The sequence below is a fragment of the Mauremys mutica genome, chromosome 1, assembly GCF_020497125.1.
Source record: "Mauremys mutica isolate MM-2020 ecotype Southern chromosome 1, ASM2049712v1, whole genome shotgun sequence".
In the NCBI taxonomy this organism is placed as follows: Eukaryota; Metazoa; Chordata; order Testudines; family Geoemydidae; genus Mauremys; species Mauremys mutica.
Window position 1 is genome coordinate 207,140,914 of NC_059072.1, and position 27,292 is coordinate 207,168,205.

Here is a 27,292-nt window from a genome sequence, read left to right on the forward strand (position 1 = left end):
TGCACAACCCCTGTCCAGGAAATAATCCTGCCCTTCAACTCCCATATCAATCCTGTCCCCCTGGTAGCTCTTGCATCGGTTCTGCCCATTCCCTCAACCCCACATCAATTCAGCCCCACCAGCCTCACCTCTGCTCCTCCTACAGCTTCTGAGAGTCTTCACCCCTCTCTCCTAGGCCCTGGTGTGAAGCCAGTGTGGCAGGAGGGCAAATGGGGGAGGAGCAGAGGAGCCATCCCATTGTTCACTGGAGTGAAAGGAAGCAGAGCTGCCCTAACCTGCTGGGTCCTACATGCTCCCTTCTCCCCTCCTGTAAGAAAGGGTCAGCCCCGAGGGGAGGGGAGGGGAGAGAAACTCTGCCTGCAGTAGCTCTGATTGGCTACCCTTCCCCAGAAGGGTGGTGAGTGGGGAAGGCAGCCAATCAGCAGGGGTTTCCCCCAGTCAGGGATGAAATTTGGGAGAGGGCTGGAGCTTCTCCCATCATGGCTCCAGCCCCAGCCATAATCATGTATCACTTGAAGTGGGAGAAGGTGTTAATTAACCATGAAAACAGCAAGAGACAAGTCTTACAAAATCTGTGCAATAAGACCCATATATCATCCCCCCAATGTTGTGTTGTAATGTTATCTCAGTATAACTGCTTATTTTAATTAAACTTTGTTCTTTAGTCAGATCATCCTGATCCATAGATTCCTTTGCTGTCATTTCAGATGCGGTCACATGTATGGGACCAAGGATTAGTCTGTTAAAAACTTAGCCTCGTCATTTTGAAAAATCTTCAGTGGCTCATTTCAGATTCATCTGAGGTAATAGAGCCTCTTGGTGAAGCAACTTTTTGTTGCTGACTCTTGTCCTTTCGGGTAATGAAGTTCAGGAGATCCAGGGCCGTCACCACTCCAAACACCATCTGTTTCTTGGCGTAACTGCCATCTCCAATGTCTGTAAGCACACAACGAAGTACATTACTGAGTTATCTGACAAAGCAGTCCAGAAATGACTGTGATTTTATAAAGATAAGACCTCAAACCGGCCAGCATCATCCCTGCTATGATTCTACTGAAAAGGATTCCAGGCGCAATCCCCCAGCAGTCAATCAAGTTACATCAGGGATGTATTGGGCAACAGTGCATTCTTTACCACTACAAGGAATCTAATTTGTCACTTGACCTTATGAGACTTTTGTTCCAATGACTCCTGCCCTCCCCATCCCAAATCAACAATAATCTTTAACAGCAGCAGTGATAACTGTATTTATAAACAACGCTTGGCCCCCCACTGCCGCTGACATAGTGCTGTACCACACCACTACCAAACAATATACAGTGCAATAAAGTATAACTTTTTAAAACACGTCCTCTTAAAAGCAAACAAATAAAAAGCAGGTGAGGGTGTCTAAATCAAAGAATGAAATACGTGTTGGGAGGGATGGGAGGAAAGTAATAAAAATGGGGTGAACTGTGGTCAGACTAAAATAGCACCTGTTGACTAAGAAAAGTGTTCTTAAGAAGTGAGGCGAGTCTAGCTGGCTGCCTTTTTCTACCACCACCAATTTTTTTCAGTGAATTTTTTTTGTCAAAATCAAAATGTTTAATAAAAAAATTGGTTTAGAAGACATTTTTGATTTTTCAACAAAAAAATTTAAATAAAAATTTTAAGGTTTTTTTTTTTGGTGGAAACCCCCCCCCCAAATCTTCCATAAACCTTTTAAAATCAAATTGTTTTGGTCTTAATATTTTGCAGAAATATACCTGTTTTTTTCAACCCGCCACAGCTGAGATTGATGGCCAGCCTCCCCTTCCCACTGAAGAGGTATAATCACAGAGGGATTCACAGAGCCATTGCTTGATTTTCTTGTGTTGGGAGATGCATATGGATTTGCAGGGTCTGAGTTCAGCATGCCGGCCTGACCCTCAAACTGCAGCCCCTTGCAGGCGAACAAACCAACATGGCGTGCTATTTCACTAGCTCATGTGCATGAGCGGGCTGTACATTTAACATTGTTCTCCCATAAAATCCGCCTAATTACACCCTGAAGTTCTAATGTTATCCAGAGTGCAGTTATCTTGGCTGCTTTGTTGTGACAGTGAAATTTTAAACAAAGCACCTCCCATAAGAGAAGGCATCATCTACACTTACAATTTTTTACCACATAACTATGTGGTAAGGGGTGTTATTTTTGCCAACATAGGTAGATCTCTAAAAACCCTCGTGTGGATGCAGTTATACTAGCGTAAGGGACTATATACTGGTTTAAGTTATTTCATTTCCCTGAGCCAGAAACAGCTACTCCAGTATCAGCACTTTTAGCTCAGTATAACTGCGTCCACACTAGGAAGGTTTTGCTGCTCTATGGCAGCACAGGTAAAGTGGCAAAACTTTTTAAGTGTGAGCAAAGCCTAAGAAATTATCTCCTTTCTGAAAACTGTTTGCTGAGGCTCTGGCTACAATACAGATGATGCAGCTGTGCTGCCATAAGCTCTCTAATGTAGCTGCTGTAAGCAGACGCAAGAGAGCGTGCCTGTCGGCTTAATTACTCCAGCTCCCGTAAGTGGTGGCAGCTATGTTGGCAGGAGATGCTCTCCCACCTGCATAGTGCTGTCTACACTGACACTCAAGTTTGTGTAACTTACCTCACTCAGGGGGGTGGCTTATTCACACCCCTAAGTGACATAACTTATACCGACCTAAGGTGTAGTATGTACATAGCTTGAGAACCTGACTCTTTCATTTACAGAGGCTTTCCAGGGCAGGCATTGTCATTTACTTTGTATCTGTACAGCACCCAGCCCAATGGGGCGCTAGACTGATTGGAGCCAGACTGCCCTGGAGAACGTTAATCAGGGTGGAGGAGAGGGCCAGGTTCCGCTGCAACTCCGCCAGGAGGAACTGCCCATCGGGTCTCATCTCCAAATGGGAAAATCCAGCCCAGACCTGAGCACGCTTGGTGCCATGATTCTGGGCAGAGCCATGGAGTGCTGCCTGGCATGGGCGCCAACTTATATGGGCTCGTGGGGCTAAAGCCCCAGGAAGATTCACAATCAGGGGCTTTGCTCCACCAATATTTGGAGCTAGGTTTCTCCCCTGCTTGGAGCGCAGGAGAGTCAGAGGGCTCTGGGCTGCCTGCAACCGTGGGGAGCCCAGAGCCCTTTAAATCTCAGCCGCAGCTGGGAGTCAGAGGACTCTGCGCTGCCCGCAGGGGCAGAGAGCCCAGAGCCCTTTGAATCCCAGCCGCAGCGGTGGCTGGGATTTAAAAGGCTCAGGGCTCCCCGCGGCTGCTAGCAGCCCAGAGCCCTTTGAATCCCAGCCCCTGGTCGCTGATTGCCCCCTCCCCAGACCCCTGCCCCAACTGCCTCCCAGGATCCCCACCCCCTATCTAAGCACCACTGGTCCTTGTCCCCCGATTACCCCCTCCTGAGACAACTGCCCCTTGGGACCCCAGCCCCTATCTAAGCCTCCCTTCTCCTTGTCCCTAACTGCCCCCTCCTGAGACCCCACCCAACTTCCCCCCAGGACCCCACCCCCTACCTGTCCCCTGATAAACCCCCTGGACTCCCATGCCTATCCAACTGCTGCCTGTCCCCTGACTGCCCCTCTGAACCTCTGCCCCATCCAAACCCCCCCGCTCCTTGTCCCTTGACTGCCCCCCGGAACCCCCTACCCCTTCTCCAACCCCCAAACCGCTTACTGTGCCACTCAGACCAGCGTGTCTGGCTCCGTGCGGCTCCAGACAGTTGCTGCCATGCTCCCCCATGGAACCCACAGCCCTCTCCCACCCCCAGCACCTGCCTTCCAGATTTGAACACCTCAAAATTCAGGAGTGCTCAAGCTCGGTTTGGGCAGCTTTTACTTCATTTCTCCCAAATCAAATATACTGATCCACTGTAACTTGCTGTAGAAAAAGTAGGATAAAATTGAGCAAGAAATGCTTATTAGGACTGGAATTGCTATTTTCAACTGCCATTGCCTTTTTGTTTGTTTGAAAGGAAGACAGTGATATTGCATTGGCAAATTCCCCATAGAAAGAAAGAGTGGAACAAAAGAATAATAAAGGCACCTCAACTTTTCCTCATTTATGGAGGACAGTCTTATAATATGCATCCAGATATCCTCCAATCACACAAGCTGAGAATTGTTCCACTTTACTGCAGCTCTGTAACCATATGGGAACCAATCCTGTCTGTGTTTTGTGCACATCCAAAATTCCAGCTGAATGACCTGCCCTGGGAGCGAGTTACCAGTGACCCAGGGCTGGGGCAGCAGGAGCTGTGGGAGGGCACTGGTGGGGGGGAGCCCAGGGCTGGGGCAGCAGCAGGGTGGAGGGAGGACATTGGTGGGGAGGAAAGGGGGAAGCCCAGCGCTGGGGTTGCAGGGGGTGTGGGTGGGGGGAGAGCCCAGGACTGGGGCAGCAGGAGGGTACGGGGGGAGCCCAGGGCTGGGAAGGGGGGCAGCCAAATTTTTTTTTGCTTGGGGCAGCAAAAAACCTAGAGCCGGCCCTGCCCGGAGCTTCCCTGCCTGAACGTAAAGAGCCCGCAGCGCGCGTCTCTCTCCCTTGCTGCTGCTGCTGCCGCCGCCTAAGGGCTACAGCATAACAGCAGTGCAAGCTGCTGGTGCTGTAGCACCTCAGGAGGGGGAGGGGAGTGGAGGGGGCTGTGCCGTGCCCCCTCACCATAATCCCATCTAGGTTGTAATTAATTTTGACTGAGTTGACCAGGACAATATCCCTAAGACCTGCAGACTTGTGGCTGCTGCTCTGTGACTTTTAAAGCAGATGAAGCCACTTTTGATTACAGCTTAAAACAAAACGATGCGGGTGAGAGGAGGAAGTGATTGATTGGTTTCACATAGGACCTGGAGTAAAATTGCTATAAAGGATTGTCTGAAACTGGTGTACAGACAAACTAGTGTGTGGCAAAGTCTTAAAATGACTGAGAATTGAAATATTTAATTGTAATGTGCTCTTAAATTAATCAAATTGCATCGACAATTGGGAACCATTTTTATACAGTGATGGTAAAATGTATATTGAAGTAGGCAAGTGCTGCTTCTGACTTTCCACTTTTAATTGACCCTTGTAATCTTGTGGCACTGACGCGTTGTAGCTTCATTTTATATCGGCTTACAGGGCGGGAATGGGGGGGCACCACCATTTTGGGCCCCACCAAAAATTATACAAACCTGCCGCCTATGCTGCCTGGCCCGCATGGGCTGGCTCAGTTCCTGGTGAGCAGAGCGGGTATTGAGATGGTAGTGAGCAAATGGGGCACAGAAAACCAAAGTGCTGGCTGAGTGTGAACACAGAGCAGAGCCGGGCAAAGCACACCATGTGCTTGGGGGGCATGAGAGAGGGCAGAAGAGCAATGAGCCCCCTAGTGGCCAATATGGCTAAGAGGGCTTAGAGAGGCTGGCAAGTCTGATTGGAGCCTCTGGCACAGGGCCAGCTTCAGGCACCAGCCCAGCAAGCAGGTGCTTGGGGCGGCCAACAGAGAGGGGCGGCACATCCAGCTCTTCGGTGGCAATTCGGTGGCAGGTCCCTCTTGGAGCGAAAGACCAGCTGCCGAATTGCCGCCGAAGAAAAACCCTGGAGCCGGCCCTGCTCTGGCAAGCAATTGCAATACTCATAAAGAATAACAAAACAAACTTTTCCCCACCTTAATCACCTAACTTCACCCCACCCTTCTGAGTCCAGGTCTCAGCTGAGGAGAATGGGACTCTCTGAGTATGTCTACACACCAACTAGACACCGACGCCGACTCAGACTCAGGGGGCTCAGGCTGAGGGACTGTTTCACTGCTATGTAGATGTCTGGGCTTACGCTGGAGCCTGGGCTCTAGGACCCTGTGAGGTGGGCACTCTCAGAGCTCAGGGCACAGCCCGAGTCCAGATGTCTACACAGCAATGAAACAGCCCCACTGCCCTAGCCCCGTGAGCCTGAGTCGAGCGGCATGGGCCAGCCACAGGGTTTTCTTTGCTGTGTAGACATACCCATCAGGTCATTCTTTCATTGGCCTAACGGCTCACTCTGAAGTCCCACACAGGATTCCTTCCTTCTCACAGCTAAGCAAGCTGCCTCACCCAACCCCTGCTATCTTAAAGAGGAAGTGACAAGAGAGAGCACTCTCCCTTCCATCTGCACAAACGTACGGGAGCTCTTGGGTCCAAGCCCAGGAGGGGCAGGGAAGTGGGGAGCATGGTCCCCTTAGCACGTGCCTCTTCTCTGGCAATCTGGCAGCTCCTCCATTCTCAATGGTACACTTCTCCTCCGGTCTCCTATTAGGAATCCACTGGGGTATTAACACTGCTCTCAACAGCATTACCACACAAACTCCTTTCTGCAGCTGCTGCTGCTGCACAGAGATGAGGGACTCAGCCATGGCGGCTGTGTTACTACAATCCTGGCCAAAGGCTCCAGCTGAGGTCAGGACACTGTTATGTTGGGTGCTGTACATGAACATAGTAAAGAACAGACACTCCCCTGAAGAGCCTATGATGCCAACAGACAACAGGTGAGAAAAAGGCAGTACTGTTATCCCTGGTTGAGAGATAGGAAACTGAGGCACAGAGACTGCATGACTTGCCCACAGTCGCGCACACAGTCCGCAGCAGAGCTGGGACTTGAAATCTGACTTCCTGAGTTTCAGTCTGGTGCCTTTTTACCCCAGACCAGACTTCCTCTTTTGATCATCTAGCCAAGAAATGACACACTTTACAATAGCCGTAAGGGCGTCACTAAAATAAATCTGTTTGTGTCCAGCTGTAGAGCTAGTTAAATAATCAGAGTAAGAACCTTAGTGTTTCAGGCTCCCCCTGCCTCTCTTCAGGCTACCACGCATGGGGCTTTGGAGAGGGGTGAATGGCTGGTGGATCCATGATTCTGCTGAGTGATGGGGAAAAATCTCTCATGCAGGAGTTGCAGGTGCTACTGCCCAGCTGCTCTGCTGGTACCTTCATGGCCCTATTGTGAGGATTCCATTCCCCCAGCCTTCCCCCAGAGAATGCCTGTGCAAAGCCCATATAATCTGGTTGGTGCAGAAGTCAGAGTCTGGCTTTTAAAGAGGTTCTTTCCTTTTCCTCATTAAAAGATACTTACATTGCATCTGATCATGTACAACTATAGCAAAATGATCATTCTCCAGGATATTAGAGAGGTTTCCAAGGTTGTCATCCAGGCTAATCTAAAGAGAGGAGACCAAAAAAAGAAAAAGGGCATTTAAATGCTTCACTTTGTGACAGCATTAGAGACTCAGTTCTTACTTTTAAAGTACAGGCCTGTGCTGGGGGCAGTATAGAGGTGTAGGAAGGGAGTATCAGAAGGCACAGGTGTGCTGATGCAGATGCAGCACTTCCTGGAGCTTTGGGGAGTGCGGGAGAAACACAAAAACAAGCACAAAGGACCACGTCCTCATCAGGTATAGTTTGGAGTAGCTCCGTTAACCCCACTGGAGCTACGTCAGTCTATACCACCTGAGGATCTGGCCCAGTGACAGTAGTCATCCCCAGACCTTGCATGGGAGCAGAGAAATTGGAGAATACCCCTTTTGCTCTCCCTCCTTTGCACATCTGCAGAAAGCCCGGCATAATCTAACTTGTAATTAGACAAGTCATACAGTGGAATGCTTCAGAAACACAGACTATATATAGGATCAGCTCTGCCAAGTGCAGAATTCTACCATTTCAGCAGCAGCTGTTTGCCATGGTATGAGTGGGAGCAGGAGCAGGTCGCCGAATTGGCAAAAATGCACTGATCATAAATCTGTGATATGAGGATTACTCATGGAGTATTCAAGTTTATCCAACTAGACACTATCCTTGCATTTTTCCTTGCCTAAAAACCTCAGGTGACAGATCCTGGCAGGCTTTGTGTCATTTCAGTAAGATTCTTTTCTCATTCTCTCTCAATCCCACTTCAATTCCCTGTCCCCACTCCTCTTTCCCCTCTCATTTCAACTGTCCCCCCTTCTTCTCCACACTCCCTTCCCATCACCTCTCATCTTCTGTCTCACCCTCTTGCTCATCCCATCCACTCTCTCCCCTCCCACTCCTTGGAGTGGGGATCATGCCTTCTTTCTGTGTTGAGGGGTGCCTAGCTCACCTCTGGGCTCTATTTGAAACAAATCAATAATAACTGTAATACCTTTGAAAACTGGTCATTGATGACCTTGATGACTGGGTCTGAGAACTGAGCATTTCCAGCCAGCACGGAGGAGAGGATGTTACTGGGAGTCACCAGTCCCAAAATGTGACTGTAAGAGAACAGCGAGATTTGCAAAGGGTCAGGCTTGAGGTGGTCAAATGGCTAAACAGCGTTTAGGGACCAATCCTGCTCCCTTTGAAATTAATGACAAAATTTCCTGCCTTCAATGGGAGAAGGAGGTGGCCCTTAGTTCATCTGAGCATCTTTTAGAGGGTGCATGTCTTCCGGACTGTCATTTCTTGGAGTGTCACAGTAAAAACAAGGCTGAGAAAACCAGTGCACTGTTGGGTCATCTCTTTCTTTCCTCCTTCCTGGGCTATGGGGTGAGCCTATCCTCCTGTACTAGAATCAGTTTCCACCACAGGAGAACATAGTTCTGACTCGTGTACCATCTGGTAGGGGAGGAAGCTGCCAAGCAAAGTGCATAGCAAGGAAATAACAATGGCACAACATTTAGATGCTAATACAGAGAGATGGGGATACAATTTCAGACTGGGAATGTTCCATCTCCAAACCAGAGCCTGGGGCCAGATCATTATTAGCTGAGACACACTGTGCTGCAGGAAAAGCTCAACTTGTTTAGCCAGTGAGGGACTCCATTGTATACCCCCAGCTGCTATTGTAGCTGTTTCATTAAAACATGCATCCTCAGGAGGGGGATCCGCTCCCTAATGAAGTGTTTTTAACAGCAATTATTGTCTGAAATTTGTAGCTCGGGATTTAACATTTGAAGAAAAGTCAGCTAATGGGCACTGGTTGTCATTTGCCAGTGTGTTTCATATCCACGCCTGGCCTTTGCTGTACACTTCATTGATTAGGAGCCTGGTCCAACACCCATTGACTTCAGTGGGTGTTGGATCCGGCCAGTTCTTCTCTTTGCTAATTTATGTAACCTTTACTTGATGGGCCACATCTATTATTACTGACTATAGCAAAAATGAGGATTTGAAACAATATAGTTTAGCTGATCCTCAGAGGTGCTGAGCATGTGCAACGCCCATGCCATTCGGTGGGGCTCAGCATCTCTCAGGATTAGGCCCGTGTCATTATTTTTACCTTTACCATAAAGGTTTTTAAATGGTACATTAAAAAGTGTATTGAAGGGACTGAATGAATCAGGTTTATTGTACAACTATAAAGTACTTCATCATTGGTTTCCTTATTGCTGTTATTCATTCACATAAGCATCCACCCAACCAGTAAAAGAAATACCCAGATTCAGCAACCACTGGCGCCTGGGCATAGCCCTTCTCCTTGAGGATTTGAATTGCCTTTTGACAGTTGACCTCTGGGACAAGAAGCAGAGGGGCCGAGAGATTCAGCTTTTGCACCTTGACATTCCACCACCTATAGGAAAATGACAGCAGTTTATTGTTATTCACAAGCACGAGGCATGCGTGGGGCTGAGTCTGAGCTGCTCCTTGTCTTGTTTAGACAGAGCTCTCTCAGATACAAACTACAGTACAGTATAGGCAGATTTAGACTGAGGTCACCACACCTGAGCTCAGATGTGTACTCAGGCAAGTGTCACTCCTGACTCAGGGCTTAAGCCTGCAGTGCTGAGCACACTGTCCCTGATCCACCAAAGCCCTTAAGCAAGTGCTTAACTGTAAGAAGGGGTGTATTCCCACTTGACTTCACTTCTTTCATTTGTACCCTGGTTTCTTAAGGCCTGGATCATGTAGCCCCAGCACAAAAAGAGAGTCCTACAGCGCAGCAGGTATGGCTTCTGGAAGATTCCTGTTCTCTCTGAATGGAAGGAAAACTGCACATCAGAAGTCATCTGATGTTAAAGGGCCCTTCAATCTAGCAGACAAAGGCAAAGCAAGATCTGATAGCTGTAAACCGAAATTAGAAAAACTCAAATTGGAAACATGGGCGGCGCATGAACCGCTGGCTTGGGGAGGCTAGCCCCCAGCCCCGCCCCTTCCATGCCCCCCTGGAACCCAGAGCCCCCCCACTGCAGCCACCGGCCCCTGCCTCAGGCTAGTGCCCTCAGCCCAAGCCGGGGCCATGGCACAGGGGAAGAGCCGCAGAGCCCAGAAGCAGGAGGTGGACTGGGGGCAGAGCATAGGCGGGGCCATGCCTGGTTGTTTGGGGAGGCTCAGCCTCCCCCAGCCTATGATACTCACAACCCATGACTGGAAATAAGATACAACTCTTTTTCAACAATGAGGTTAGTTAACCTTTGGAGCAACATCCCAAAGGATGTTTTAAACTGAGATTAACTGTCTTTCTAAAAACTATGCTGTAGTACCACCATGAGTCATTGGGCTTAAAAGTGTTCACTTATGTAGTGGAGAAGACTAAATTCCCTCCACTGCAAGAATCACTTGGCGAAATTTTATGGCCTGGGTTTGCAGGAGGTCAGACTAGATTATCATAATGATGCCTTGTGCCCTTAGAATCCATTAATCTAAAACGGAAACTTTATGTTTCCTGCCTGAATAGAAAATGGAGATATTTGAAAGGGCCCTTCATCTCTATCATCTATGACAATTGTCACCACAGATCTGCTGAGAGCAGCCTTGTTGGGGAGGACATTTGACACTGACCTACAAATTCATTCCAAATTGTTCTTCACTGTAGACAGACACAGGTGCTTGGTCTGTATGAAAGAATTAATTTCTGCAGAAAATCTCCTCCTCCTTTATGGACTAGACCAATGAACAGGGAAACCAACATTTGAAAGAGAGTCACACGTTAATCTTGTTGGAATGGATTGGACTAATCCGCGGTTCTCAAACTGTGGGTCAGGATCCCAAGAGGGGGTCACGACCCAATTTTAATGGGGTCACTGTGGCTGGCTTAGACTTGCTGGGGCCAGAGGCCGAAGCCAAAGCCCAAGCCCCACTGTCTGGGGCCAAAGCCTGAGGTCTTCAGCCTTGGGCAGTGGGGCTCAGATTACAGGCTGGTCTTGGGCTTCCCCCCATCCCTGGGGCAGTGGGGCTTTGGCTTTGCCTCCATCTCCCCCTGTCCAGGGTGGCAGGACGGGTTCAGGCTTCAGTCCCCCCTCCTGGGGTCATGTAGCAATTTTTGTTGTCAGAAGGGGAATGCGGTGCAATGAAGTTTGAGAACCCCCGGACTAGATTAGCTTTTCAAAGGGACTGAATTATTCAAAGAAAATTAAAAATAGATGATCATTTCCAAATGCAGAGTGATTATTTCCCTATCAATGAGGGCAGTTAATGTAGAAGGGAGTAGAACCTTACCAAGGCTTGTGTTCCTGGACATTTTTTAGAAATCCATTCTTGCCCATCCACCTATCATTCAAGAACTTGGACCTAGAAATCATCAGCAAAGAACAAGGAAAAAGTTTGTAATGCACCCAGCAAGAAATCGGGGGGGGGGGGGAAGGGGGAGGAGGAGGGGAGGGATTTAAATGCATTAGGCCTTAGTGTTTCACCATGGCTCCCATAGTTTGATCAATCAGCTGATGTTGGCCCCTTTTGAGGTGAATGGGAGGAGCAGGTGAAATTACACCAGTTATTTAGGTGCCTGAGTTTAGTTTAAGCACCCAAGTTTGAAAATTCCAGCCTAGGTGATTTTTCCTGGAGCATAATAGAGTACGTCAGTGACGAGTGAAATAAAATCCAAGCATTCTGACTCCCAGCCCTTTGCTCTTACCATTACACCATAATGTTTTGCACTCTTATGTTAATGTCCATATGAGGACTGCAAAGACCCCCCGCCCCGTGAGGAAGGTAAATTGACTCCTTATTTATGGTCTCATTCAGCACTCCAGTTTTATGCTGGTGTAACTCCATTGATTTACATGTGCCTGCTTTCAGTGGTGTTACCCTGGCAAAACAGAGTAGTGAAGTGGGTCCATAGTGTTTCCTCCTCTACTGACTGACTGAGGTAATTTCCCCTCTGCCACAGACAATAATAACTGGCCATGTGACAGCAAAGCTTTTGTATGGCCACGTTGCTCATTTGGTCCGTGAATGTCATTTCCATTGATATGGCTGAACTCTGCAACGCTGTCACCTCAGTGAAAGCAGCAGGTCGGAAGCACTACAGAAGAGGAGTCTTACATGTAGTTCCTGACAGAGTCGGGCAAGATGACAACACAGCGCTGACCCTCCGTAAGAGTCCTGGCAGCCTTCACAGCAATGGACATTGCACTGCCAGAGCTGCCACCTGACGAATGAACAAGAAAATAGACACACACAAGAGCTAACTGTACATGAGCCAATAACATATCATCACAGAGTGGCCTAGGGTGATGCCCTGCAGTGACAGGCAGGGGACAGTTGGGTCAGGGTTCGGTAATGGGACACTGAACCTTTAGGGCATGATCCTCCTCTCACCGGCACCAGTGTGTATCAGGCATAACTCCAATAAAGCCAGTGCAGTGACACTGGTATACAGGACAGGAGAATCTGGCCTATAATCTTGTAAGCCCCTAGCCCCAACAGAGACCAGATAGTGACCAAAGGAGAATGTGCAGGCGAGGGCTGTTGAAAGGATTATGGGAGTGGTGATTCTAGTCCTGTTTGTGGCCCCATCGCAAATGGCACCATCATCACTCTGTGAGCAGTGTCTGCAGAGAGGACAAGGATTGAAAGGGCACGGCCCCAGTTCCTCAAAGGCATCTAACTTCCATTTATTTCATATCTTTGAGGGTCTAGCCAGAGAGACCAAATTCCCTTCCAGTCTTTGAGATGACCCTTTCAGGTGAGAGGCAGGGGGGCTGGGAGCAACTTGCCCATGCTGCCCCTGTTTTGTAGGCACAGAGAACATTTCACTCGCCAGAGCTGTTGAGCTAACACATTTTACAAGTGCTTAGTGCACTTTAAATAAATGGTCGAAAGGAAGGAAAATTAAAATTACAATTACACATGGGATACCAGCCAGTGATGGCGTTTGGGGCGGTGAATGTGTGTGCGCGCGCACCTGTGTGTTTTTGTTTTCCTGCGTGTAACTGAAAAAAAGGTCCTTGGCTTCTCACAGGTAATATTGGCTTCTCACCTGCCAATATTTCAGCATAGAAAAGACTAAGGGTCATCATAGTCCTCAGTCCATGTGCACTTTGGATTTCTGAACCAAATTTGGCCTTGGTGTGGCACCATTGACCGCAAAAGGAATTACAGTATGAATGTAACGCTTCTGAGTGCAAGTGACATTTTGTAAGTGAGTGAGTTGCAGTAATTCAGTTTTGTAAACTAGCAGTACTCTAGCAAATGTAGAAAAAGTGCTTAATTCTTCTTCGAGTGATTGCTCCTATGCATTCCAGTTAGGGTGTGCGCGCCGCGCGTACACGGCTCTCCGGAACATTTTTACCCTAGCAACTCCGGCGGGCCGGCTGGAGTGGCGCCGCTATGGCGCCGAATATATACCCCAGCCGGCCCGTCCGCTCCTCAGTTCCTTCTTACCACCCGTGACGGCCAGTTGGAACAGTGGAGTGCTCTCTCACCTCCACAGCCCTAGCGTTTCTCCATCTCTTCAGTGTATATAGTTGGTTAACTTAGTTTAGTTGTTAGATTAGTTGAATAAGTTTAGTAGTTATAGTATAGTAAGGGAATTAGAGGGGTTAGCCCCTCTTCTTCCACAACCGGTGCGGGCTCATGCCCAAGGCACCGGGGTTTAAGCCCTGCGCGGCTTGCCAGCGGCACATGCCCATCGGCGACCCGCACGACTCCTGCCTGCGCTGCCTCGGGGAATCTCACAGGAGAGATAAGTGCCCGATTTGCACGGCGTTTAAGCCGCGCATGAGAAAGGAGTGAGACCCTCGCCTTAAACAGCTCCTTATGGAGTCGGCACTTCAGCCTCCCACTCCGTCCCCGGCGCCGCCGACACCGTCCTCGGCGCGCAGCGCACCAGCGGCACCGAGCAGTCCCGGTACCGACACAGCTAAAGAGTCGCAGACGGCACCGAAGTCCCGGCACCGTTCCCTCTCCCCACAGAGGAAGCTGAAGACGGCGCACACGGCTCCTAAGCCTCCAACTTCGGGACAGCTTACCCAGCCATCACCGGCACCTCCGGCACCGGCTGTGGTAGTGCACAAGCCGTGCATGGTTCCGTTGACTCCGGCACCTCAAGAGCCGTCGAGTCCGGTACCTCCCTGCTCCCCGGTGCCGAGCGCGGTCGAGCTGCATCTCCCGTCCACGCCTGAGACATTCGCGACGGCGAGAGAGCTTATTGAGCTTGCAGAGGCACCGAGCCTCCGGCCCCCGGCACCGCCGGTGCGGGCTGTTCATTCGGTGGGCAAGCCGGCAATGATGCGGCCCCCGACAGACGGGATGGACGGCGCTCCAAGCCTCGGACCCGGTCCCAATCCAGGCAACGGTCGCCGTCTCGTCGATCCCGATCCCGGCACCGATCTCCGTCTTGGTACCGCTCCCCGTCCCGGCACCGGTCGCAGTCCCGGTACCGCTCAGTATCGCGGTACCGGTCGCACTCCCGGCGACGCTCACGGTCCCGGTCACCGGACCGACGGTACCGTCGGAGCTCCAGCTCCCAGTACCGATCTCGACATCGCGACTCCCGAAGCCACTCTCGTCACCGACGATCAAGGTCACGCTCAGGCTCCCGGTACCGAAGTGGTCGACGGTCCAGATCTCCATCCTGGCACCGTGACGGCCAGCACCGATCCTCGGCACCGTCCGGGGACAAGCTGCCTCCTTCCACGGCGCACTCCATCAGCGCCTCTGTCCCCACCGTGGCCTTCGCGTCAGCCATCCGTCGCCTCCCAGGCGAGCAGCGGGACAGATCTCCGGGCTGCCACCCAGAGCCAGGACCTTGGACCTCAGCAGTGGGGTTTTTGGGTCCCCTGGGCCTACCATGAGCCCCAAGGGCTTCCCTTTCCCCAGCGCCCAGCGGGTGCTGAACGCAGGGTGCCAGAGGCCACGGTGAGCAGGCCTCCCCCAACACCACTGGGGGAGACCCTGTCGCCGCCAAGTCCCGCATTGCATCCGGGGCACGATTCAACTTCCCAAGCCCCGGAGCAGCCACCGGCAGAGGTGGTGGTACAGACTCTGTCTTTGTCTTCCTCTCCGGATGAGGCGGTGGCGGGTGCCGCTATGGCGGACCCTCCCCCGATTGACCTGCGGGCCCACCAGGACCTTCTTCGCAGGGTGGCAAAAGCTATTGACCTCCCAGTGGCAGAGGTCCCGGAGGACGAAGACCCGGTGACCAACGTCATCGGCGCGGAGGCCCCGATGCGGGTGGCCCTCCCGTTTATTAAGACAATACAGAAAAAGCCACTACCATCTGGCAGTCGCCGGCGTCCGTCCCTCCTACTGCAAGGGGCGTTGAATGTAAATACTCGGTCCCCCCCACGGGATACGAGTATCTGTACACGCACCCCGCTCCGGACTCACTCGTCGTCCAGTCTGTTAACAACCGTGAGAGGCACGGACAGCCAGCCCCGGCGCCGAAGTCGAAGGACACTAGGCGCATGGACTTGTTGGGCCGGAAGGTGTATTCGGCGGGGGGTCTCCAGCTGCGGATTACAAACCAGCTGGCCCTCCTAGCTCGGTACACCTTTGACATTTTCGTGTCCCTCACTAAATATTCGGAGCTGATCCCGATGGCTTCCCGGCAAGAGTTCTCGGCTCTGGTTGAAGAGGGCAGGAAAGCCTCCCGGTCCTCCATCCAGGCTGCTCTGGATTCGGCGGACTCAGGGGCCAGAACTTTGGCCTCTGGAGTGACTATGCAGTGCATCTCCTGGCTGCAGTCCTCCACCTTGCCGCCGGAAGTGCAGTATACCCTGCAAGACCTGCCCTTTGAGACTCACGGTCTGTTCTCAGAGAAAACGGACTCCAGGATACAGACCCTGAAGGACGGTCATATAGCTATCCGCACTCTGGGTATGCACACACCAGCTACCCAGAGGCGCTCTTTCCGGCAGCAACAACCCTACCGGCCTTTTACCCAGGCCAGGTCAAGGCCCTATAATAGTCGGCGCAACGGTCTAAACCGCCGTAGACCTTCCGGCAGCAGGCGCAACCAGGCCCAGGCGTCGTCCAAGGCCCCGCAAGGGCCCAAGCAACAGTTTTGATGGGACGCCCAAGGACGGCCCATCAGTCTATTTCCAGGATCCAACCCCTTTGTTTTGCAACCGCCTTTCCCGCTTCCTCCCGGCGTGGTCCCAAATAACATCGGACAGCTGGGTACTCCGTACTATCCAGTATGGTTACCGCCTTCAGTTTATTTCGCCCCCTTCTTCCCACCCACCTTCCCCGTCCCTCTTCAGGGACCCCTCTCACGAGCAATGCCTCTTGCAAGAGGTCGAGACGCTGTTGAGGTTGGGTGCCATAGAGGAGGTGCTGCAAGACAGGCGGGGCAGGGGATTCTATTCCCATTATTTCCTCATCCCCAAGGTGAAAGGAGGCCTCAGACCCATACTGGACCTCCGGGAGCTCAACAAGTACATGGTCAAGCTCAAATTTCGCATGGTAACCTTGGGGACCATCATTCCCTCCCTGGATCCGGGAGACTGGTTTGCCGCCCTCGACATGAAGGACGCGTACTTCCATATCGCGATCTACCCTCCCCATCGACGCTATCTACGTTTCATGGTCAACAGTGCACACTACCAGTTTGCGGTACTACCCTTCGGCCTATCCACCGCGCCGAGGGTATTCACCAAGTGCATGGCGGTAGTTGCTGCAGACCTCCGCCGTCGTCGAGTTCACGTCTACCCTTATCTCGACGACTGGCTGGTTCGCGGGCCATCCCAACAATTGGCAACAGACCAAATTGCCGAGATACTCTCCCTGTTTCGGGTACTGGGCCTTCTCGTCAATGCCGAGAAGTCCTCACTGACTCCATCGCAGAGAGTGGAATTTATCGGAGCGGTCCTCGACTCCACGGTGGCCAGGGCCTGCCTCCCTCGAACTCGACACCAGACTATGGTCTCCATCATCCGAGACCTGCACTCTTTTCCCACTACGACAGTTCGGTCCTGCCTACGCCTCCTGGGCCACATGGCATCGTGCACGTTTGTCACCGCCTACGCGAGGCTGCGCCTTTGCCCATTTCAATCCTGGCTGGCGTCGGTGTACCGCCCGCACTGCGACTCCATAGACAGGGTAGTCACGGTCACGAAGCCTACCCTCGCTTCGCTCAGCTTGTGGCTGGACCCAGAGGTCGTGTGTGCAGGAGTCCCGTTCCGCCCTCCTCGTCCGTCCGTGACACTGACAACGGATGCCTCGGCGCTGGGATGGGGGGCCCACCTGGGCGACCTTCACACCCAGGGCCTCTGGTCGCCCCAGGAGCTCTCCCTCCACATCAACGTCCGGGAGCTGCGGGCAATTTGCTTGGCGTGCCACACCTTCCACGCCCGTCTGCAAGGCCAATGCGTAGCGGTGTTCACGGACAACACGACAGCGATGTTTTATGTGAACAAGCAGGGCGGAGCCCGCTCCTCCCCGCTCTGCAAGGAAGCGATGCTCCTGTGGGACTTCTGCGTGACCCACTCAATTCACCTGGAAGCGTCCTTTCTTCCGGGAGTGCAGAACACGCTGGCCGACCATCTTAGCAGGTCGTTCCTCTCCCACGAGTGGTCCCTCCGTCCAGATGTCGTGCACACAATCTTCCGGAGGTGGGGGTTTCCCCAGATAGACCTATTCGCCTCCAAGGAGAACAGGAAGTGCCACCTGTTTTGCTCGTACCAGGGTCGCTCGCCAGGCTCCCTGTCGGACGCATTCCTCTGCTCCTGGACGGATCACCTCCTCTACGCCTTCCCTCCATTCCCGCTCGTGCACTGAGTGCTACTGAAGCTTCGGAGGGACAGAGCCCACGTCATACTCGTAGCTCCGGCCTGGCCGAGGCAGCACTGGTACACCCTGCTGCTCGAGCTCTCCGTTCCGGATCCCATGCCCCTCCCATTATGGCCGGACCTCATCACACAGGACTTCGACAGACTCCGCCATCCGAACCTGCAGTCCCTCCATCTTACAGCTTGGTACCTGCGTGGTTGACCCACGCAGAGAGGGACTGTTCGGCGGCAGTACAGCAAGTCCTGCTAGAGAGCAGAAAGCCTTCCACTCGCTCCACCTACCTCGCGAAATGGAAGCGGTTCGCGCTCTGGTGTGATCAACGAGGACTCAATCCATTCGTAGTCCCTGTCCCTACCATCCTGGACTACCTCTGGTACCTTAAGGAGCAAGGTCTTGCGGTCTCCTCCTTGAGGGTACACCTGGCAGCAGTGTCCGCCTTTCGTCCATCTATGGGAGGTCGGTCTATCTTCTCCAACCAGATGGTTTCCCGCTTCCTTAAAGGCCTGGACCACTTGTACCCGCCGGTGCGGCATCCTGCCCCGACCTGGGATTTGAACCTCGTTCTGGTCAAGCTTATGGGACCGCCCTTCGAGCCTCTGGCCACGTGCTCTCTGCTCTACCTCTCCTGGAAGACAGCCTTCCTCGTCGCAATTACATCAGCGAGACGAGTCTCTGAGCTCCGTGCTCTAACGGTTGGTCCACCATACACCGTCTTCCACAGAGACAAGGTGCAGCTTCGACCACACCCGGCCTTCCTCCCTAAGGTGGTGTCGGCGTTCCACCTCAACCAGGAGATCTTCCTCCCGGTCTTCTTCCCGAAGCCGCATGCCTCCCCTCGGGAGCAACAGCTTCACACCCTGGACGTCCGCAGGGCCCTTGCCTTTTACATCGAGCGGACGAAGCCCTTCCGGCGTTCTACCCAGCTGCTTGTAGCAGTCGCCGACCACATGAAGGGAGAGCCGGTCTCCTCCCAGCGGATTTCCTCCTGGGTAACGGCATGTATTCGGACATGCTACGAGCTTGCTCGCGTGCCACCATGCCGCCTCACTGCTCACTCGACGAGAGCGCACGCCTCGTCGGCCGCCTTCCTGGCCCATGTCCCCATCCAGGACATCTGTAGAGCGGCCACCTGGTCTTCTGTCCACACCTTCGCCTCCCACTACGCGTTGGTGCAGCAATCCAGGGACGATGCAGCCTTCGGCTCAGCAGTCTTACACTCTGCCGCGTCTCACTCCGACCCCACCGCCTAGGTAAGGCTTGGGAATCACCTAACTGGAATGCATAGGAGCAATCACTCGAAGAAGAAAAGACGGTTACTCACCGTAGTAATTGTTGTTCTTCGAGATGTGTTGCTCCTATCCATTCCAGACCCGTCCTCCTTCCCCACTGTCGGAGTAGCCGGCAAGAAGGAACTGAGGAGCGGACGGGCCGGCTGGAGTATATATTCGGCGCCATAGCGGCGCCACTCCAGGGGGCGCCCAGCCGGCCTGCCAGAGTTGCTAGGGTAAAAATGTTCCGGAGAGCCGTGCACGCACGGCGCGCACACCTGCATGGAATGGATAGGAGCAACACATCTCGAAGAACAACAGTTACTACGGTGAGTAACCGTCTTTTCATTGTCTATCATCTGAAAGCTCAGCCACTAGGAGTTAAGTTTAGTCATAGGTTGTTATTTTATCATTTATATGGCAATTTTCTTTAGACTTGCAGATGCTGTCCTTTGAAATGTGGAAACATATCTCTTGAGATAACCTTGAGTGTCGGAAGACACTTAAGGCCAATTTTTAAAGGTACTTATGTGCCTAACACCCACTTGTATCAATGGGAGTCAGGAGCCAAAATACCTTTAAAAATGTGCTTCTTATATATTCGTGTTACATATATACCAAGGTAACATTTTCAGACTTAGGTGCCTAAAATTAGGCACCTAAATCCAAACGTAGGCATCTAAATAAAAGAGGCCTGATTTTTCAATAGTGCTGAGCACCTGCAGCTCCCTTGACTTCAATGGAAGTTGTGGTTTCTCGCTACTTCTTTAGCTATCAGCATGAGCCCATGTACTGGCTGGTATTGGATTTGAACCCGTGAGCATCTGGCCCAGGGCTGAGACTGCAGCCAGCTGCGTTGCACCAATGCCTTGTGGAGTGGCACTGATGTCCATCTGTAAACAGCATTTGCACAAGTGTGACGTTACTGACCGTATAGATCATGGTTGCAACCAAAGTCCTGTAGTGGCACCAAATCTTGTATAAAGGGGGTCAAATAAAGTGTTACACACATTGAATCTATTTCCCCATGTTAAGTATCCTCACACCTTCTTGTCAAACTGTCTGAAATGGGCCATCTTGATTATCACTACAAAAGTTTTTTTCTCCTGCTGATAATACCTCATCTTAATTAATTAGCCTCTTACAGTTGGTATGGCTACTTCCACCTTTTCATGTTCCCTGTATGTATATATATTTCTTACTATATGTTCCATTCTATGCATCCGATGAAGTGGGCTGTAGCCCACGAAAGCTTGTGCTGAAATAAATGTGTTAGTCTCTAAGGTGCCACAAGGACTCCTGTTCTTTTTGCGGATACAGACTAACACGACTGCTACTCTGAAATAAGACAAGGTTATGGTTAGCTGGTTATGATTATGCTATCTGTATGCATGTATCATTTTTGTATTTAAAGTTATAAGTATTAGCTCTATACTGTCTGTATTTCAAACTTATGTTGTGCTACTGGGTGACACCCCAAACAAGTTGGTGTCAGCTCTGCCTAGCCTGCTTGATGGCCCATTAAGGACCATTAGCTATACAGCTGACCCATTGAGAGAAGGCAGATACACCTTGTGACTCAGCAAGGTATGCATGGGACATGCCTATGGACAGAACTCTGAGATTTGTTCTTGCCATGTGCCCAAATGCTTGTCTTTGAAACAAAGAGAGGCCACATGACAAGAGACTATAAAAAGCTGCTGCAGCTCCTCCATCTTGTCTTCAATCCTGCTTCATACCTCTGGAGGAACTTTGCTACACAGAAGCTTTGAACCAAGGACTGAAAGACCCATCCCAGCTGTGGATGTACTCCAGGGACTTGATTTGAACCTGCAGTTTATTCCATCACTACTACAAGCCTGAATCAAGACCTTTGCCATTATTATATGTAATTGATTCCATTTAACCAATTTTAGCTCTCATCTATATCTTTTTCCTTTTATGAATAAACCTTTAGATTTTAGGTTCTAAAGGATTGGCAACAGCGTGATTTGTGGGTAAGATCTGATTTGCATACTGACCTGGGTCTGGGGCTTGATCCTTTGGGATCGAGAGAACCTTTTTTCTTGTACTGGGGTATTGGTTTTCATCATAGAATCATAGAATCATAGAATTCAAGATCAGAAGGGACCATTATGATCATCTAGTCTGACCTCCTGCAAGATGCAGGCCACATAAGCCGATCCACCCACTCCTTTAGCAAGCGACCCCTGCCCCATGCTTCGGAGGAAGGCGAAAAACCTCCAGGGCCACTGCCAATCTACCCTGGAGGAAAATTCCTTCCCGACCCCAAATATAGCGGTCAGCTGAACCCCGAGCATGCGGGCAAGACTCTCCAGCCATACCCTCTGGAAAAAGGTTAAGAATATCATATCATTGACCCATTGTACTATTCATAACCATTTGTCCTCATAATGAGTGGCACTGGTGGTGATACAGGGAAACTGGAGTGTCTAGGGGAATTGCTTGTGTGACTTGTGGTTAGCCAGTGGGGCAAAACCGAAGTCTTCTCTGTTTGACTGGTTTGGTTTGCCTTGGGAACCCCGGCCTTGGGCTGTAACTGTCCTGCTTTAAGCAATTGGTACTCTCTGAATTGTTGGGTTTCACCAGAACCAGCATTGTTACAAGAAGGACAACTGTTCATTTTGAAAGGCTGTTCGGTTTCTCTTACAAAGTATTTCTCCTTGCACCAGAGACTGGGAGCTGTAAGAATGCCTTACTTTAACAGGAAATCTCAAAACTTTCTGCTTCAATCCTTGCACCTTCCAGTATCATATGGCAACAGCTCAAAGACAGCAAATATAACCTCCTATGGCTGACGTAGTGGAGCTGCAGTTTTTGTCCGTTTGCCCTGTTCTGAATACCACTAATCTTTCCACTCAGCTCATGTGACACTGCACCCAAAAAAAGGTAGCCCCAGAAGTTCTCCTTATGCAGAAGTGTGAACATGAGATGAGATTACAATTATTTAGCATGAGTCAGATCCAGGGCTGCTATAAATCATTGTAGCTCCATGAAATCAGTTCACACCAACTCAGGATCTGGTCCCATCAGTATAGCACAGAGAATGTGCTCGGAACTGTATAAGACACAAAAACACAGACACTGCCTGCCCTGAAGAGCTTTCTAGTCTAAAATGATTAAAAGATGGAATTAAAATGGAAAATGTTTATGAACAGATATAACATTCTTCAGTAACTTACCACACAATAATCCTTCCTCTCTAATCAGCCTGCGAGCCATGAGAAAGGAATCTGTGTCATTGGACTTGTACCACAGATCCACCACCTGAAAGGAAGGAGAGAAAGATTTTAGGGTCCTAGACATGTTATTTTGGGCTCCACGCCTCTGGTGCATTCTGCTCTGTACAAGAGGCCGGGTTTTCAGAGGTGCTTAGCACCTGCAGCTTCCACTGGCGTCAAATCACTTTCCGCTGCACTTGAAAATGAACACATATGGCAAAGCACGTGTAGGCTTCGTCCTCAGCTTCCACTCGAGTGAATTTTAATTAATTAATTAATTAATTAATTAATTCCTCATATGCTCCTGCCAACACTGCAGAAGTAAAAGTGTTAGTGTCTAATATGTTTTGAGTAGTGGTGGGCTGAGGAAGTGGTGTTCAGATCCCAGTCGGGGTCAAGGTTAAGCTAGGGTTCAGGGTTTTGCTGAACCAGGGTTAAGCTTCAGGCAGAGATTCAGTGGTGCTGATGGCTTGCAAAGTGCTCTGGCAGAGATTTCAGGCCAAAACCCTAGGGATGGGCTCAAATTCAAGTGCTGTTATTCAACCAGATCTAAAACATGAAGGGGCTCACACCCGAGGTTCTGGTTGTGTGTGCGGCTCCGAGAACCAGGCTGAGTGTTTTCCTGTGGAGGCGGGGAGTGGGGAAGGAGGCTGAGCTGGGGCTGTGAAGAACTCTGACTGGCAACGGGGTAGGGGTCAGACTGGTGGGCAAGGGAGTTGCTGTGTGAAGGAGAAAGTGAGGCGATGTTGTGGTGCGTTTCTGGCAATTTTTGTTTGTTTATAACTGTCTCTCTGTTTGCCTGCTGTGTCTTTTAGATTGTAAGCTCTTCAGGGCAAGGTCTCTGACTCTCCCATAGGTGCGTCTACACTGCAATCACAGGTGTGAGTGCAGCTTGCAAAGACATACCCACAATAACTTTAATCTAACTAACTCAGGCACCAGTAGCAGGGAAGCTGCAGCAGCATGGGCTTCAGCACTGGCTGTCCGAGCCCACCCAGAACCCTTGGTAATTACTCCGGCAGACAGCCAGTACTGCAGCCCATGCTGCTGCAGCTTTACTTCTACCAGCATGTGAGCTAGCTACACTACAGCTAGGGCATGATATGTCTAGAACTAACCTCTGTGTACATAGTATCTAGCACTATCGGGTCCTGTCCCAGGACAGGGCCTTCAGGCTCTACTAGAATTCAAATAGTAAATAATGATAATAATGAAAAGCATTTGGAGTCGGGACCCATTATTAACAAGGCCAGAAGAACTGCCTGACAGTTTGTAAAGCAAGACAGAACGATGGAGTGCAGTGTTGCGGCATATTTCTGGTTGTCTCTTAAATTTGGCCTCTCCCTGCAGCTCATGTAGGTCAGACATATGGAGAAATGTGCCATGGGTTTGGCAGGTTCTAAGCCACCAGCGATAGCTTCTTTTGTGTTGGTAACTAATTCAGCTAACTTTCAACAATTAGTGATGGGCCAGAACTGGACTCTGGATCTGAACACTTCTGAATGTGGGGACAGTTTGGTCTGAGAGCCCTAACCATCCCTCCCTCCCCGCTTCCCCATTGCTTGTCACAATGCTACATACTGATCTGTCAAGGACAGTTGGGATAAAGTCATGTCCAATCCCTTCTACTTCCATGGTTGCGTCCTCTGCCGTGTTCAGCTCACTGGGCAGAGCGACAATGGAGCCTTCGGGATCTACACAAACAATCTGAAAGGGAAGAATCACTTGTTAGCCACACTAAGAATGAAGCAGAAACATCTCCAATGAAAAAATTACCGGTGTTCATATAACCATATTTGGCTGCAACACGTTTTCCTTTCCAAGGTATGCATGAACATTCCTGTCCATTGGCATAGACAGACGGGACCTTTTTGCCCAGAAGTTTTCCTTCTCATCAGCTTTACAATTTAATCTTAGAAGCATGGGGAACTGAAAGTCTCAAGGATTAGTGATGGGGCTGTGGTGCCTTTTACCTGTAAGTCACTAGTCTGAATCTAGCTCACGTTGAGAGTAACTGAAAATTGTTACTATCAAAAGTGAGCTGCATCCGTACACTTCCTGGTTCAGAAAAAGTGGAAAATAGATGCTCTAATAATCAGGCTCAACCCAGCTGCAGGTGAGTGAGCAGTCAGTCAATGGCATCGCCCCAGAGGTGACATCAAGGGCATTTCTCTAGTCATAGAAAAGGGCAGGAAAACACCAGGTAGCCACTAATGCTCAATGCGCAGGTCAGTCTTTCTACCTACTTTGCATTCCGGGCACTTCTCCTTCAGCTTTCTGCCAATGCCAGTGATGGTACCTCCTGTCCCAGCTCCACCCACGACCATGTGGACCTTGCCTGTAGTTAAAGGAGGTGAGAAGCATTTAGAGAGGATGGAAATGTTCTCCACAATCGGTTTATTCTGGCATGTCACATCAGTAGGTATTTTACACATGTTCTTGTGCACAGAAAACCTGTGTATGTCGAAAACTGGACAGAATTCATGCCAGTGAGCAGAAGCATTGTAGTGCTGTGATGCGCCAATAAGCTTCACCCCATTGTACTTTGATAGATTGCTAGCTTGGTAACTCCATCCTTTTGGACTACATTGTGTTGAAATGCTGCAGATACATTAGCGATAGCATGCATTGGTTTGGCTGGCCTTAGCATCCAGCTAAGAGAGAGCCTAATTCTGCTCTGACATCAGTATAAACCAGGAACAGCTCCACTGAAGTCATTGTATTTACACTGATGTAAAAGTGGTGGAAGTGAGAGTAGACTCAGGCCCTGAGAGTTTTAAGCTGTAACTACACTGGCAAAAATGAGACATAATTCGTTACTGGCTGCTGCCAGGGCTAGCAATGGTGCACATTATAGTATAGGTAGGGCTCAGGCTTTCTTGCCACCGTTGTCAACTAACCTTGTTAAAGCACCTGAGCTCTGTTTTCACTACACCTTTCACTCTTTTTACCACTGGGGATGGGTTCCATTTTTGTCCATCTAGACAAGGACTGAAATTCTTTTATTGCCTATTCCAGCCACCAAATGAAGCTGGATTAGTCTCTGCAGCGCTCCCAAAGTTTTGATCCATTTTAATTTACTAATGACTTTGCTGGATCAGCTACAGTGTGCCGATTACTCATATAGATATTCCCAGGGAGGCCTCTTGAGCCATTTAGTCCTCTTAACTAACCCATTACAGTGATGCCACAACTGCAGCTAGATGGCCACCTCCACTATGTCATCCAGCACTTTGTCATGTCCATGCGTTCCTCAGGCCATACTGTCACAGTTGAGAGCAGCAGAGGCAGCTGAGCCGAAGCCCCATTGGGTACAAGAGAGGAGACTGCTGGTTAGCCATTCTCTATGAGGAACCCACTACTTTGCAATTCGCTTCCTCCCAGGGTCCAAATGAGCCCAGCTGTGTTGCAAGGCTCATCTCTTTCCCCAGGCTTTTGAAAATGGAGGGGAATTGTAATGACAAGGGTGGGGAATTGTTCAAGGGGGAGGTGGGTCATCTCAAATCGCTGCACTCAGGGTTTATTTAAAGTTATGCCAACGGTCCCTGTAACTTGCCAGGTCTCTTTTTAGCTTTTCTATACATTTAAATAAATAAATCCATAAAGTCACAGAACGCTCCCTCAGAAGGATATGGCATGTGCATCTATGGCCGAGATAGAACAAACAATACCTTCACACTGCTCCAGGATCTCCTCAGCGGTGGTGTCATAATGAGCCATTGGGTTGCCGGGATTTCGGTACTGTTTATTACAACAGAGAACAGTGTATGTTACGGTTAACAGGGTGGGTCAGACACTGAACTAAGAACAGCTACAGAGGATTTTACTCAAGGCATAAAAAGCCCCCTCCCCACGGCACCACAATCCAAGCAGGCCCAGGGAGAGAGTCCTAGTAGTTTAGTAACTCTGAGTCTTGGACTTTAGGGAGGTACTGCAGTGTGTGGTATGTTTTCCAGTGAGGAGCTAAACAAAAGGACAGGAATGTTGTCCCCAGCTATGCCCCTAAACCCAATCCAATGCCCGCATGGAAGACACAGGCTGATAGAAAACCAGGTGTTGGCAATGCTTTTGGATGGCACATTCCTGCATGACTGAAAACAAAACAAACAGAGCCTGATGAAGACTGGCAAGAGGGGGAGCTGCCTGAGAGGGGTGTAGTGTCTGAGCAAGGGAATTCTGGAGGCAACACGCCGGCGGAGACCAGAAGTGGGCATGAAGAGGAAATTATGCTCATAGGAGTGCTGTGACACTATCGAACAGCTGTTGTTTGTGCCTCCCCTCAGTGCTGATCCCTTGCCACTGTCGGGTGTTCATGGAGATGAAGGGGCATGACCATTGTGCCCTGCTTAGACATATGCCTTCTGGGACAGAGTATGCCGCTGGCCGCCCTGTCTCGTGCTTCCAGAGGACAAGCACTCCTAGCTTCCTCCTGGCCTGCAGGGATAGGGGGTGAGGGGAATGAAGGAGCTCCCAGAACTCTGAGCCCTGCAGTTGGTGCAGGGCTGCTGGCATGGGTGTTTCTAGTTCAGTGGTGCCAATTCTTATGCTATTTGGTGCTTTTCTTAAAGCTCCAGCTCCTGGAGGCCAGCGATTTTCTGAGAAACTCAGCTTTCATTTTTTTTTAAAGTGAGTTTTGAATCCACGTGGTTTCAGAGAAAAACCGGCAAATGTGACCAGAGTGCACCCAAAAAGCACATAACGCACCCCCACCCCCATGTATTTGTTGTTGTTGTTGTTGTTTAAAAAAATCTCCTGATTTTTCAGCACAGTGAGTCATCAGGAAGCCAGGAGCAGAACTCAGAAGTGCCTAACTTCCAGCCCCAAGCTCAGTCCTCAACAAGCCCATGCTGCTGCCTCTAGGAAGCT

At 50.3% G+C, this 27,292-nt stretch overlaps 1 protein-coding gene across 1 annotated transcript in view; it reads right to left on the bottom strand.

Annotated features, from left to right (window-relative positions):
• Positions 1 to 775: 775 nt before the first annotated feature.
• LOC123363018 (cystathionine beta-synthase-like) overlaps positions 776 to 27,292 on the bottom strand; it is a 66,330-nt gene continuing 39,813 nt past the window's right edge. The window contains exons 7-16 of the mRNA XM_045003671.1: positions 26,098 to 26,167; positions 24,673 to 24,764; positions 24,008 to 24,133; positions 22,388 to 22,472; positions 12,226 to 12,331; positions 11,401 to 11,472; positions 9,401 to 9,535; positions 8,129 to 8,237; positions 7,085 to 7,169; positions 776 to 936 (exon numbers count right to left, since the gene is read on the bottom strand). Coding sequence (XP_044859606.1) covers positions 776 to 936; positions 7,085 to 7,169; positions 8,129 to 8,237; positions 9,401 to 9,535; positions 11,401 to 11,472; positions 12,226 to 12,331; positions 22,388 to 22,472; positions 24,008 to 24,133; positions 24,673 to 24,764; positions 26,098 to 26,167 — 1,041 coding nt within the window. The remainder of the gene's footprint in view (positions 937 to 7,084; positions 7,170 to 8,128; positions 8,238 to 9,400; positions 9,536 to 11,400; positions 11,473 to 12,225; positions 12,332 to 22,387; positions 22,473 to 24,007; positions 24,134 to 24,672; positions 24,765 to 26,097; positions 26,168 to 27,292) is intronic.